Consider the following 14,670-nt stretch of genomic DNA (forward strand, 5'->3'; position numbering starts at 1 on the left):
TTCCAAGAGCAGATAGCTTTTGATATAGGAAAGTGCCTATTAAGATTTCTTCGTTATAAGAATATTTTAATCGTTTCTTACCGTACAAATTGTATTAGATGGTATTAAGTCTAGAATTAATAAAATAAATGATGGTGTTTCGCAGGGCTTCACTTTGTCTCCAACTCCCTTTCTTTCTCCAACTTCAAATCCAATGTATTCTATTACTGATGGCAGTACCATCAATTTTTCAAATTCTTTTCCAAATTGGCAGAATTATTCTTTAGGTGTAGAACTTCAACGGCAGAACCTCGACAGCTTTGTGAAAGTCGTTAAACCTTAACCCTCTCCCAATATTTCTATTCATAAGCGACACTTATATAACCCACCTCTGTCTATCAACTCCTACTCTCACCTCCTCGTGGTGACCATCGGATTCATAGTACCTCAACTGGAGATTGGGTTTCGACCCCAGTGGACAGTTATTGGGGGCAGCAAACAAGAGAGGGGGGAGAGGTGTTTCCACTAAGGCACCTCTCCTTATCCAAACGGCAGCGGAGGAATTCCCGAGATGGAATCAACGGTGATGTCTACAGTTCCAGTAAGGTTGAACTACTTAGTGAACACCTTATAGGCCTTCTTCGACTTATTCGGAGCCCAGGCCTATAAGGAGCGGTTTTATCCGGCTATCCTTCCTTTTAGTTATAATTAGGATCTGGCCCTTTAGGTTGGGGGTTGTGCCGTCGGGGGTGACTTAATGGCTACGTAAAAGCTTTCATAGTTGCGAAGCACCAACAAGCCCAGGATAGGGACAGATTTACTGTTGACAACCAACGCAAAAGAATTAAGGACAACGAACTTTGGATATGCACCTGGAATGTTAGGTCCCTTAACAAACCACATGCGGCCGAAGAATTAGCGGAGTCCCTAGACCGCAATAAAGTTGACATCACTGCCATTCAGGAAACACGATGAGATGGGCCGAACAAAAAGAGGATGAAAAACTGCGATATTTAATAGTGACTGCTACCACGAAAACCAACAGCGCTTATTTGGATGCGGCTTCGTCATTGGAGCCATACTTAGGCAAGAAGTCTTGAGTTATATGTGCGCCTCGTGACCATACGCATCAAGGCTAAATTCGGCAACATTAGCCTGATATGAGCGCACGCCCCCACAGAAGAGAAAGACGACAACACCAAAGATATATTCTTCGAGCTCTTAGACAAAACATATGAGCAGTGTCCTGGCTACGATATTAAAATAGTCCTACCTCGTTGCCAAGGTAGCACTTAGGATTTCCAGACCACGTTGCCTATATGTACTCGTATCAATTTTTACCAATTTTGCGTACTGTTTTTGTAGATTTTATTTGTTAAGAAAAAACGGACTGTTGGATTTTTATATAAAAATTACTGAATATCGAAAGCAATATTTTCTGTGAAATATAATAAGTTTGAAGTCAATATTTTTAATTTTTGAAAAGCTATTTGAGCCGAAAGTAAATTTTTACCAAGTTTTAGTATTGTTTTTTTTATTAGAGTTTTATTTTTTGTAAAAAAATGTCAATTCGAATTTTTTAAAAATTTTATCAAATGTTGAAAACTATATTTCTTATAAGAAAAATTAGTTAGAAGCTATTATCTCAAAGTTTTTAGAAGATATTTGAGTCGAAAATCATTTTCTACCAACTTTTGTTAATTTTTTGTTCGGTTTTTAATTTTTTGTAAAAAAACTGCCAATTCGATTTTTTTCAAACTTTAACTGAATATTGACAACAAGGTTTTTTGAAAGATAAAAGTAAATTAAAGTCAATATCTCAAAGTTTTGAAAAGATATTTGAGTCGAAAATCAATTTTTACCAACTTTTATACAATTTTTTTTGTAGGTTTTTATTTTTTGTAAAAAAAACTGTCAATTCGATTTATCTCAACATTTTTCATAATGTTGAAACAATATTTCTTATAAAATAAAATAAGCTTAAAGCCTACATTTCAAGTTTTTGAAAACATATTTGAATCGATATTCAATTTTTACGAACTTTGAGTAATGTTTTTTTTTAGATTTTTATTTTTTATAAAACGAACTGTCAATTAGATATTTCTCAAAATTTTATCAGATGTCAAAAACATTATTTTTCCTTGCACAAAATTGTTTTAGAGATGAAATCATATTTCAGTCGTAAAATTTGGGAGGGTGACAAATTTTTCTTTCAGTTTTATTGTTTTATAAATTATAAATTTTTTTTATATTACCGTTATATTGATTTTTTTCAAAAAATATACCTATTTGGTATCACGTTACAATATATTATATAAAATTTAATTCAAGTCTCTATAGTTTTTGGTTCGTAAGATATTTAGGGTTAACCAACATTTTCACCTCACCCACGCAATTTTCTTGAGAGCGGTTTCTGCATCTTTCTGCCTTATTATTTGTATAACAAAATTTATTTGAAATCGATATCTCTTCTGGTTCTTGAGCTATCGAGGGCGAAAAAAACGTCGCGAACGTACGGACGTACGAACGTACGTACACACGCACGCACAGACATCTTTCTAAAAATCTTTTGTTTCGACTCTAGGAACCTTGAAACGTCGAGAAATGTCAAAATTTTCAATTTGACAAATTCGGACCCATTACAATAACTTCCTATGGGAAGTTAACAATTAAAGAAGATTAAATGGTTCGAAAAAAAGTTTCATTTACATTGCAGTGCTCTTGTGGTCGTTAAGAGGCACCATAACTAAAGTTAGACACACGATCTACCAAAAACAACCTTTAAGTTGATGTTACGAGTTCTGTGTTAAACACTTCTCACATTAAGCAACAAACACACATTTTTCAGTGCATTCCAAATAAATACAATTTTGGTTTTGGCAGTTTAAAGTGCATTCTGCCCTCCTTTCCACCTTAAAGGTATCATGGTTTATGTTGTATATTTTAGCAAAATAAATCTCTTCTATTTTGTTCTAATTTTTCATTTAATGGAGATTCTGAATTAGGTAAGGTAAGCCTTCTGAAGTATACTAAGAACCGTTCTAAAGCTGACTTTTTGTAGAAAAACAAATTAATAATGCGACCTATTTTTCAATTAGTTTTAATGTAACAAAGCAACTCAATTTTACTTTGGAATAGTTCCAATATTAGGTACAGACGTCCATTATCAAAAACTATAAAAAGTCTCCAAAAATCCCAAGTTGTGCATAGAAACAAATTAATTTGAGCTTCTTAAACTATTTGATTATTTAGATTTTGAGCTGTAGACGTTAAAGTTTAATTCACTAACAACAAATTGCTTCACAAAGTTCTCGATTTATACAGGATTATCCATTTTGTGGTTTCAAAAGTAAACGAAAATGGAACCATTTTTTTAATATTTATTTTGTATTATAAAGTTTGAACGTTGACATCATTTAAATGACCACCACGCAAATTGATGATTCTTGAATATTGCAATGACTAGCAAAGACAGAGTGTAGTAGTGCATTCAACATTCGTGTAGTACGGCTAAAGAACGAATCTATATACTTGGCAATACGACCGAAGTAGGGCTTTAGGGTATAGTGATGAGCATTCCTATAGAAGCGCGAGTATTACGGTTGAATTTTTTAAGGGAAGGCTATTTCCCTAGAGCATAAACCGTTAAAATAACGGTAAAAGAGGGTGAGACAAAAAAATGTAAGACCATATTCAACGTTCAAACGACGTTGATGATTCTATGATGGTATTATCACCAATCAATCTAAGATTCTACGTTCAATACTGTCCAAGAGGCTTAAGTAAATTGCAGGAGGGCTAGCCCAGATATGGGAGCTATAGTCAAGCTTGTAAATAACAGCCAGATCAAAAGGGAAGAAAAACTTCTTGTATCGCCTTAGAAAACCCAAACATCTTGTGGTATTTTTGGCAACAAAGCGATTGTGAGCGTTCTACAAGAGGTGGTTGGTGACAAACATACCAAGAATATCGAGATGTCTAGTCTCCTCGATGCAAATGCCATCTATGGATAATGGCGAGGGGGAATATCTTGCATTTACGATACAAGATAGCATTGAGTTTTCGATGCATTAGATTCCAACCGTTTTTTTATTTCCCATTGCTATTTAGGTCGGAATTCAATGAGCTTATCATATCTTGTCGTTGCAATTCCAGATCCGAAGAAGAGAGATGCAATTCTGAAAACGAATTTGAAAAGCTAAGGGTACTATCGTCAGCGAAAAAATGTATTGCATTAGAAGTATTGTCGCTCATTAAGAAGATTTCAATCTTTGAGATATTTCTTGAGCTGATAATTCAGCAGGGACGTAAGTGCAATCGGTCGGTAATTAGAAGGTGAGGAAGATTCGCTCTTTTTTTTGGTGATAGGGTGGACAAATACGGTTTTCCATCCACTCGGAACTAGAACAGAGGAGTATGATAGACGAAAAAGTTCATGCAGTTATTTTGCCAGGTTCACTCCAAAACAACAGAGGGAATACCATCCGGGTTTATGTAACATACATAATATCTTTTAGGACTCTCATCACTGTACGCGTGCGAAAAAATATTGAGCCATAGAATCGCTAGCGCACTCAATGACAGGCGGAGTCATAGCAATCACTGGCAGCGTTAATTTGGCGGCAAAATGACTAAAATTTGCTCTCTCTAAAGAGCTAACAAATGGAGTGTCATCGACATCAAGCGTAGGAACCAATAACCAAAAAATTTTACTGCGTGTGGACATTACAGTATTTTTTGCCGTAATTTTTGGACATGCAAAAATTTGGTCCATCGAATATGGGCGTTGCAGGCCTTCCTGGCTTGCTTAAACACATTCCGGTTCTCCTCAGTTGGTTTGGCTTTAAAACAACTTAAACTTACTCCCTTAACCCTTATCACCTCATTACAGCTCGAATGAATTAATGCGTTTTCATTCCCAAAAGAATCAAACTTGTGATCATATCAGAGCAGCATAGTGTTCAGTTAAAGATCCTGAAGTAGTTTTTGAGACCGCCCAGTAGGCTTTCTCGTATTTATGATCTATTAGGATCTCTTTCTTTAACTGGAGGGTTTTGACACGAGAAATTTGCTGATACGACACAATGGTCAGATGCGTATAGAGGTGTTCCAGGGTCAGAGGTAAAAAAAGTCAAGAGTGTTTTCTGCTCGACCTTCTACGTCCGATATTTGAGTGAGCCCTTCACCACCTGAGTTTGCTGGTTCAACTCAGCGAAGATCTCAGACACACTCATTCGGGTGTTGCCTGGCCCGAGCATTGAAGCCGTGAAGAATTATATACATTGAAATCGCCCGTAACAACGATTTCAGTGCGGCGTGTTTGTGTGAGCTTTACTTTTTATGGCTGTAGGGGTAGATCCAATTGCAAAATACGCTATAATGTGCTGTAAGACAGTCCTAATTCCTGAGATCGACGAGAAGTCGACACATTCGGGTCTTCCGCAACCCTTTCACTTACATCAGCGATGTTCAGTGGTACGAGCTAAACGATGAAGAACAGGCCTTAGAATATCTCTAACCAATCCAGTCTCATGAAATGTCTTCACAATTTTGACAGTTGCTTGTGTAGTTGGACGATTATTTGAACCATAATTTCCTCTTAAAACACAATATGTGGCAGTATCACCATTTTTGAAGTAGCGATAGTTAAGCGATCCATTTTCGTAAATGTCACACTTTAGTCAGATGTTGAATTCCAGCCCTATGCTTTTTAAACTTCAAAATGGATAACCCATTGTTAGATAACAAAAAAATTTTGACCTTTGTTTTTTAATATCAAGCAAAACAAACGCGCTTACCAAACAAATTAATTTAGAAAACAAATTAGCTCCATGTTTCTTTCTCACTGTTCTTAAAGTGCAATCAAGTAAGTTACAAGGATTTGTAAATCAAACAGCAACAAATATTTAACAGAAAAAAGTTTTTATCAGAAGATTGAATCAAAGTTTTTCTTGACAATCATCAACAAGAAAAAACTAAAACAAACAAAAGTACAGGATAAAGTTTTGCATTTCGATCAAGATGAAACTTTTTTGCTAAATGAAGGTACCTATGCTCTTAAATTGATTGTACCAAAAACTCATATACTCTGACGCTCCAGCATATTATATGTCCCTTCATGTCCTGAGCTCATCATCATCACTCTCACAAAGATCCTCATCTTCCAAAACAAAGGACATGACTCGGTTGAATTAAGATATTATAGTTGTGTTTTTGTTTAAATCCTGTTACAGGACAATTGACAAGATATTAAGAGCAACACAGAGTTCCATGGAAATACCCTTGTATAAGAAAAGAAAGGACCCTTGCTCTTGACAACTCCTACTTCAACTGGCCCTCGATGGAAAAGTGATGAAGATTACTAATCATTATTTACAAAAGCTTGAAACAAGAGATGACATAATTCCCGGAATAAAAGAAAATACGGAAATTCCATTAAAACTCAACCAAATCTAGAGGTTGTTGGAGGGGGGGGGGGGTGGGTGTTGTTATAAACGGTGGAATGGTAGGTACAACGTCGCACCTTTTACCGAGCTTCCTCGCTCGTCACCATCCCGTCGCTCGACGTCGTCATCGTGTTCCATGACAATGTGAACTTTTTTCTTGAAAACTTTTGTAACACCACTTCAGGGTTCAGGGGAGGAGGCTGATGTGCCTGCGGTTATGGAGTAGGTACAGATACCGTCGTAATATAAATTCCCTTAAATCTTCTATCGTCCTTCCGCGACCGATCCCCCATCCCCTACCCAACCATTTGCAGTTAGGACGAATCTGGAACAGGATAACGAAGAGAAACAACAATTACATCAGGTGTGGCAAAACGACGACGCCGACGATGATGATGATGGAAGTGGAAGTTGGCTGTTTTTGTTGCTTCTTCAACCAGAACTTTCGTCCTGGGGGAGCTTATGAATAACATTGTCGTTCCTTGTTCCTTGTTCGGTGCTCGTCGTTCGTCGCTCATCGTCATCGCTTTGCTTTCGTCACTGGTTGCTCCTGCTTTTGTTATTGTTGTTGTTTTTGTTGGGGTCTAGATTTGTGTGGTATTCCAATTTTAGCGGTTTTTGTTGTTGCTATAATATGTGATGCCAATGCCGACGACGATGGAAAGGAATTAAATCAGCACCTCGGTTAGCAGCAGCGTGTAAAACCGCCTCATTAAATCGAACTGAAAATCGCGGGTGTGCTTTTGAATTGGAATCTAATTAATTCAATTTAATTTTTATTTTTCTCTTCACACCTAAAACTCGCCCAGTTCCCAGTTCGGAGTTTGTTGAATCAGCTTTTGCTATATGATGTCAATTCGACTGGAAACGCCTAAGAGCACAACGAATTTGGATGACCAGCATAAAACTTACCGTACCATTCGAAATGAATTTGGTTAGGTTGGTAAATTTGGAAAGTTTTGATTAAATTTGGTTAAAATGATTAAATGAATCGAAAAAGTTTTGTTTTTATGTCCTGCGTCCTTTATGTGGATTACAGTGATGGTTTGAAAAAATGTAATTTAGGTTGGTTGATTTAAAATATATAATTAAAAGGCAGTACTAAGAGGCAAAGTATATCAAATTTAAGAATTTCTAAAAAAAGGTTTAACATTTAAAGATATCTGCTGTGAAAAAGTGTCTTTTTGAGCGTTACGGGAGACTATTCCGCTTCTATCAGAATTCAAATCTATATTTTTAAAAAGTTGTTAAGTGCGTGCGTGTGTACGTACATTCTAACGTGAGTTCGTACGTTCGCGGCGTTTTTTTTTCTACCCATAGTTCAAGAACCAGAAGAGATATCGACTTCAAATAAATTTTGTTATACAGATTATAAGGCAGAAAAATGCAGAAAGATGCAGAAAGGACTATCAAGAAAATTGAGTGTTTAAACAAAAGATGAACATTTTGGTTAGTCCGAAATATTTCACGAACCAATAACGCTAGAGACTTTCCTCAAATTTTATAATATATATTTTAACATTAATCGACTGCATATATTTTTGGAAAAAATGCCAACTAACTAAATTTTTGTCACCTCGAAAATTTTACGAATAAAAATGATTTCATCTCTAAAACAATTTTGTGCAACGAAGAATAACGTTTTTAAAATCTGGTAAAATTTTGAGTTGAATTGACAGTTTTTACAATGAAAAATAAAAACCTAAAAAAACCATTACTCAAAGTTGGTAAACATTGAATTTTGACTTAAATATATTTTCAAAAATTGGAGATTATGGCGTCCAAATAATTTTAACTTAAAAGAAATATTTTGTCAACATTCGGAAAATTTTTGGGAAAAATCGAATTGACAGTTTTTTTTACAAAAAATAAAAGTCTAAACAAAAAAAATAATAAAAGTTAGTAAAAATTGAATTTCGACTCAAATATCTTTTCAAAACTTTGAGATATTGACCTTAAACTACTTTTGTTTTTTATCAAATATTGATGTTAACATTCAGTATAACTTTGAAAAAAACCTAAAAAAAAAAAACAATATTACAGTTGGCTAAAAATTTACTTTACACTCAAATAGCTTTTTAAAACTTCAAAATATTTGTCTTCAAATATTGTTTTCGATGTGAAGTAGTTTTTTATAAAAATCCAACAGTCCGTTTTTTCATAAAAAAAATCTACTAAAAATAGTACGCAAATTTGGCAAAAACTGATGTTCGGTTCTTGATATCTCTCAAATTAATTTCGTTCATCCAATTTGTAAAAATTTAAGAAATGCTTCTAAAATTGGTAAAAATTTGTTTTCGACTAAAAATCTATTTAACAAAACTAGATTTTCAAACTAAACTATTTCTTTATATGAACAATTTTGTTGGTAATTTTAATTTTTAAGAATAATTGAACTGACAACTTTTTTAACCTAACACGAAAACCTACAAATTATAGCAAGCCAATCGACAGGCGGGATGGGAAGTTATCAGTTTGGGTCGCATCCCAGTCTCCTTTTTACGTTTATTTTTGAGGCCGCAAAATGGATAACTTTGTATAAAATGTGTTCAATGTTGAGTTTTTTGATTCAATTTATTTTATGATATTATTAATTTTGTTCTTTAGAAAAAAACATTTTTGTAAATTTTAGAAAGACGTTTATTTTATTTATATAGGGTTTGTCAATATAGCTGGTAGATGTTGAAATGGAATGAATGGCGTTTGCTGTGTGGCACGTAGCACCTGTTGGAACCACATGTCGTCTTGGTCCATATCGTAAGAAATTAGTTATCATCGTAACGTGGTGATGTTTTCGGCCGATCTTGTATTCCTTGAACTTACGGGTGTTGGCTTATTGTTTACTGAACCGGTCGTCTCAAATTTGGCCATCAAACGTTAAAGAGTCTACTGTGAAGGGTCACCATGTCTACATTTTTAGGACTTGCAAGATTTACAATTTAATTTAAAAAATATAAACTTGTAACCTGACCATTTCATAAAGTTTTAAATATACCGCTGATCCCATCTGAAATTCTGAAAGAAATTTCGTGGTTATTATAAACTTAAAATTGGAAAAAGTGTGATTCATTTTCAGCCTTTTTAAAAACTCAGTTCAAAACTCCGTTAAAAACACTGACATTGACTAAGTTTTTGCCAATTTTTATAAACTATGGACTTAAAGATATATGAGAAATAACGGCATTTCTTTTAGTTACATGTATTTTTTGTAGACAATTTGGCAATTTTAGTCAAAAGTCTAAGTTCCAGTGGTTTGTCAAGAAATGAACTTTTTTTTTTGGATATAGACACGAAAAGTAGTCTATACAAAAATGGTATATGTCTTAATCTTTTTCAAATGACTTCACTAGGTTCAATTTTTTTCAAATCTTTAAACGCTTCTGTAAACACTTTTTAACAGTTCTAGAATCAAGATCAGGTATTACTAATATTGACAAATATCACCCCCCTTTGGACATTTTTTTGACTTAAGTAATCACCTTACTAATCACAGTAATTTTTTTGATTGCTTATATAATTTTGATTTCAGAAGAGCCAATTTCCAGCAGTTGTCTGAAGACTTAACCATTTCTGAAATTTCCGATACACTAGCATTCTCTAACATTGACGAAGCAGTTTCAACTTTTTATAAGATCCTTAATTATTGTTTTGAAAAAAATTTACCCATAAAGAAATCGAGGAATACAAACTTTAGCCATCCTTGGTACACGACAGAATTGCGTTTACTGCGTAACAAAAGAAATAAGGCATGGAAAATGTATCTCAAAACTCTGTCTCCAGTCAACTTCTCTTTTTATGTTGAACTCTTTAACCAATATAAAGGCCCAACTATAATAGGCATAAGCAAACATAAGCTTATGTCAAAAACCCAACGAAAATTCACTTAAGTTTGAGAAATTACTGCATAGCCATAATGCAATTTTGCTCACGTATCTACATGTCAGATTTTACTCATGCGGCGAGCGACTGGGATCGCTCTTGCTTAAGTGTGCTTAAGTTAACGAAACTGAGAAAAATAGAAAGAAACGGAGCTAGACTCCATTATGTTCACTCGTATTGAGATTCTTTGTGTTCGCACGTTTACTTATGCGCACATATGCTAGCTTATGCCTATTATAGTTGGGCCTTAAGTCTCTTTCTAATTTTTTATATGCTTGTTATGTTACTGATATGGGCACCTCTTTGAAAGAGAATCCTAAAAAATTTTGGAATTTTGTAAACTCAAAGAAAAAATCAGATGGCTTTCCAGTTAACTTCACTTACAAGAACCTTTCGTTAGATAAAACTTTTGATATCTGTAACGCTTCCGCAACGAATTTCCGTGAGTCATTTGTTAATAGCCCTCAAGAAGTTGATGAAGTATATTTTCATAATCTTCACACTTTTTCGCAAACTAGCTGTAGTCACATACCTGTGCTACAGAGTACGGTCCTTGATCTTTTATCTGCGTTAAATGATGACTGCTCAGCCGGTCCTGATGGTATTCCCCCGATAGTACTAATAAAGTGTACTATCTACGTTCTTATTCAAACTTTCTCTAAAAACAGGCTAATTTTCCAGTATATGGAAGAAGTCATTTCTCACACCAATTTTCAAGAAAGGTAACAAGCCGGAAGCAACTACAGGCCCATTGCAAAACCTTTTTGCATTCCTAAAGTATTTGAACAAGTTGTTTGTGAAAGCGTAGCATATTTTAGTAAAAATATCATTTGCGAACAGCAACATGGTTTTGTGAGAAAAAGATCAACCGTTCCTAATCTCCTCACATTCTCAAACATATGTTCAAAAGCTTTAGAACAAGGTTATGAAGTTGACTGTGTATACACTAACTTTTCTAAAGCTTTTGACCAACTTAGCCACGGAATTATTTTATTTAAACTAAAGGCTCTTAATTTTCCACCATTTTTCTTAGCTTGTATTAAGTCATACCTTGAAAACAGATCCTACGATGTAAAATTTAGAAATTGTCATTCTGAACCTTTCGTTGCTCAATCTGGTGTTCGCCAGGGAAGCCATCTTGGCCCTTTTCTGTTCATCCTGTCTATTAACGATGTATCGTCATGTCTACGATCAAGTGAACTCATTTTTGCTGACGATATGAAGATTTTCAAAATAATAAAGTCCACCCATGATCGTATTCTTTTACAAGCAGACATTGATAGTTTTACATTTTGGTGTGGGAAAAATAGCCTTTCACTCAACCCTTTAAAATGCTTATTGACGAATCCACTTAGGTGAAAATGTGCCTCATTACTGAAGATGATTTTGTTCGACAATTAATCATCGTACGTGCCCCTCTAGAGCTCAAAAATGCAAGACCTGCTTAAAAGAATTCTTCGATAAAAAACGATCTCAATCACATTAACTCTATCAGTCTCTCACCTTTCGTAGGGCACTCAAACTGGTTTCATTAAGCTTATTAAAAAGCCTCAAGATTCATGTGGTATCACAATGGGCCATTAAACTGGCCTAAGTATGTTCCGGGTAAAACATTTCACATTCATGCAGTGCAGAAAAAATCTCTATACTCACATAATATATCCTTCTCTAATTTAGACTTAGATAATCTTTTTCTCTTCTTCTGGGCTATTTGGAATTCTTTATTTCTTATAAGAGTCAAATGATGACTTAAGATCTCACCTCGCCACAAGACTGCTCTCTTACTTAACGGCTAGGTTTTTATTAGGTTCTAAGAATAACAAAAAAAAAATTATAACCCCATTCCCTCCTTTTATTCATCTCCCAACGTCCTTAAACAAATTTTCCCACATGAATAAATCATAGCTATTTTGTGAATGTAATAAATTTTTAAATATTTATGCTAAATCTCTTGAAATAAAAACAAAGTTGCACACTATTATAATCTTTTAAAAAAGTTCATAAAATCCATCCATCAAACAGTCTATAAAACAAAACCAACGGAAAATCTCCCAAATCGAAAAGAGGGAATATTAAAAACTTTTTTAAGCACCAAAACTAAACTTTAAAAAAAAAAATCTTAAAAATACCCCACTACATTCCGGTCGTATTCTTCGCTTCCGTCGGCGCTTCGCGTCGACCACAGCGACAGACACACAAGACAACATTTCAACATGAACATAATTTCGCCCTTTTAACCACCCGCTAATGTTCGCTATAAAATTGTTAAACAAGCTTTCCTCCGCATTTACCCCTCTGCGCATATTTCAACACCCTTGCCCAAAAAATAACACAGACAAAGAAAAGAAAAATAATATTAAATAAATGGAAAACGGAAAACCCTCCTTGGTTCTGTAATTAATTTCGAAATAAATTGAAAACTCAGCAATGGATGGAAATATCCTTCCTGTTCTCTCTCAACGAACTACCACGACGACGAACGACGGCAAGGACGAAGGAGAAAAAGAGAGAAGAAGCAAAAGCACGAACAAGAATTTAACAATACTTTTCTGTCAAGGATGTTTTGTTGGCTTTGGGCGAAATTAGTGGCATCAACATTTGCATTTGTAGCAATTTGAACTCAATTTACGAAAAAATTAACCCCACAACGGATGACGCACGAACCATCGCATATCCTTAATTCCCAGGCGCAGGAACTTGAGGTTATTTTAATACATCTTCCACACATAAGAAGATGTGTGTTTTTCTTTGTTTCTGTTTGCCATTTCCTTTCTTAATATTTCCATAACTTCTCCATATTTTCAGTTCACCTTTGATGTCAGCTATGTGCGTCAAGTTTATGACATTTCCTTGGATGTGGTTGTTTATGAAAAATCCACAGGAGGGCGCTCAGACTGCCGTACGCTTGGCTACAGATCCGCAACTGAAGCTTGTTACTGGCGAATACTTTAAGTAAGCTTTATATGGTTGAAGAAAGGACTTTTTGTTCTTGCTCCTGTTTTGTTTTGGAAATTAATTAAAAGCCTTTTTCTATATTATTTATGTTTTTGTATATTGTTTGATTGTAGCGATTGTGAGATAGCAACACCATCGGAGATGGCAAAGGACAAGGAACTGGCAAAGAGATTATTCATGGAAACAATGCGGGTACTGAAGTTGACAGGTGGCGACGATGAAAAGGATTAGAACAAGGATCCCTTAAAACAATAATTATTACTTTAACATTGTTTAAAAGACTTTTGATATTGTATGTCGTAGATGAATGAAAGGAGGTGCTTGAATAAAGAGACTTTTTTTTTGTATTATTAAGTATAAGGTACATAAAGTGCAGATTTTGACTTAAGGACTTTATTTAAGGGTTTTATTTAATTGACAATTGATTGGTTTGTGGTTTGCGGTTTCGGGGTTTAAGGTTTTCATTTAATAGAATCTTGTAACGTGGGAATGATGGAAATTCAAAGAAATTAAAGGAAACGTCACAGAAATTTCTTACCTGTCATTTCAATCATGTTTGATCAAAGAACTATGTGTTTGGATGTTCAAGAAAGGAAAGGAGTGATAAGAACGCATGAACCTAGCTGTTCCTAATAATGGAGAATTCATTTGTTTCTGTAATTGCTGCCAAAAAATAAGAATTGATGGTGATCTTGGCTTCCATAATTCCATAAAACTTCATTAAAAGTAATTTTTTTTTGGTTAGCAACAAACAATTTCAGTGGGCGAAAGTAGACGTTTTTGCAAATTACTCGAAATCTGTAGAGTTTTTTAAAACTCTTATGGTACACATTAAATTCCATTATGTTAAAGACTAGTTAGTTATTAAAGTACTCTTGAACTAAGCACAAGCATTGGCCTTTTATTCTGCGAACACCACATGGTGGCAGAGGTAGTACGAAGAAAACCACGCGAGAAAAAAAAATAATTTAAGTTAGAAGTCGCGCATTCTTAAAAGATTAAATTTTTCATTGTTCTGCAAAATGTCGGAAAAAGATATTAAAGTTACTATTAACCATAGCAATTACGCGGTCGAGGCTCCTGCCCAGTTTACTTTCGAAATCCTTCTCAATGGGGCCATTGGAAAAGAAGGTTCGAGCGTTTTAGAATTGCGTCTTGGTGACCTACAAAATCTCAAGAAGACCAAATAAACACACTTATGTACGTGATAATTGATGCAGCTGATGATATTTTTCTTTCATTCACATTAAGCGCAGAAGATTGTAAGAATTACCTATTGGTTTTACGAGCCTTCGAAACTTTTTTTGTTGTGAGGCACAATGTAATTTTTGAGCTAGTATGATTCAATTGCAGGTATCAAGAAGAAGGTGAATCTGTGGAAAGCTTCATCATAAAAGCTTATCCGAAAAGT

The 14,670-nt window shown here is 34.7% G+C and overlaps 1 protein-coding gene across 1 annotated transcript in view; it reads left to right on the plus strand.

The window, feature by feature from the left end:
- Window positions 1-13,655, plus strand: part of LOC129940103 (retinol dehydrogenase 13) — a 51,870-nt gene extending 38,215 nt beyond the window's left edge. The window contains exons 4-5 of the mRNA XM_056048348.1: window positions 13,110-13,256; window positions 13,373-13,655. Coding sequence (XP_055904323.1) covers window positions 13,110-13,256; window positions 13,373-13,490 — 265 coding nt within the window. The 3' untranslated portion in view covers window positions 13,491-13,655. The remainder of the gene's footprint in view (window positions 1-13,109; window positions 13,257-13,372) is intronic.
- The last annotated feature ends 1,015 nt before the right edge of the window (window positions 13,656-14,670 follow it).

Source organism: Eupeodes corollae, chromosome 1, assembly GCF_945859685.1.
Source record: "Eupeodes corollae chromosome 1, idEupCoro1.1, whole genome shotgun sequence".
In the NCBI taxonomy this organism is placed as follows: Eukaryota; Metazoa; Arthropoda; class Insecta; order Diptera; family Syrphidae; genus Eupeodes; species Eupeodes corollae.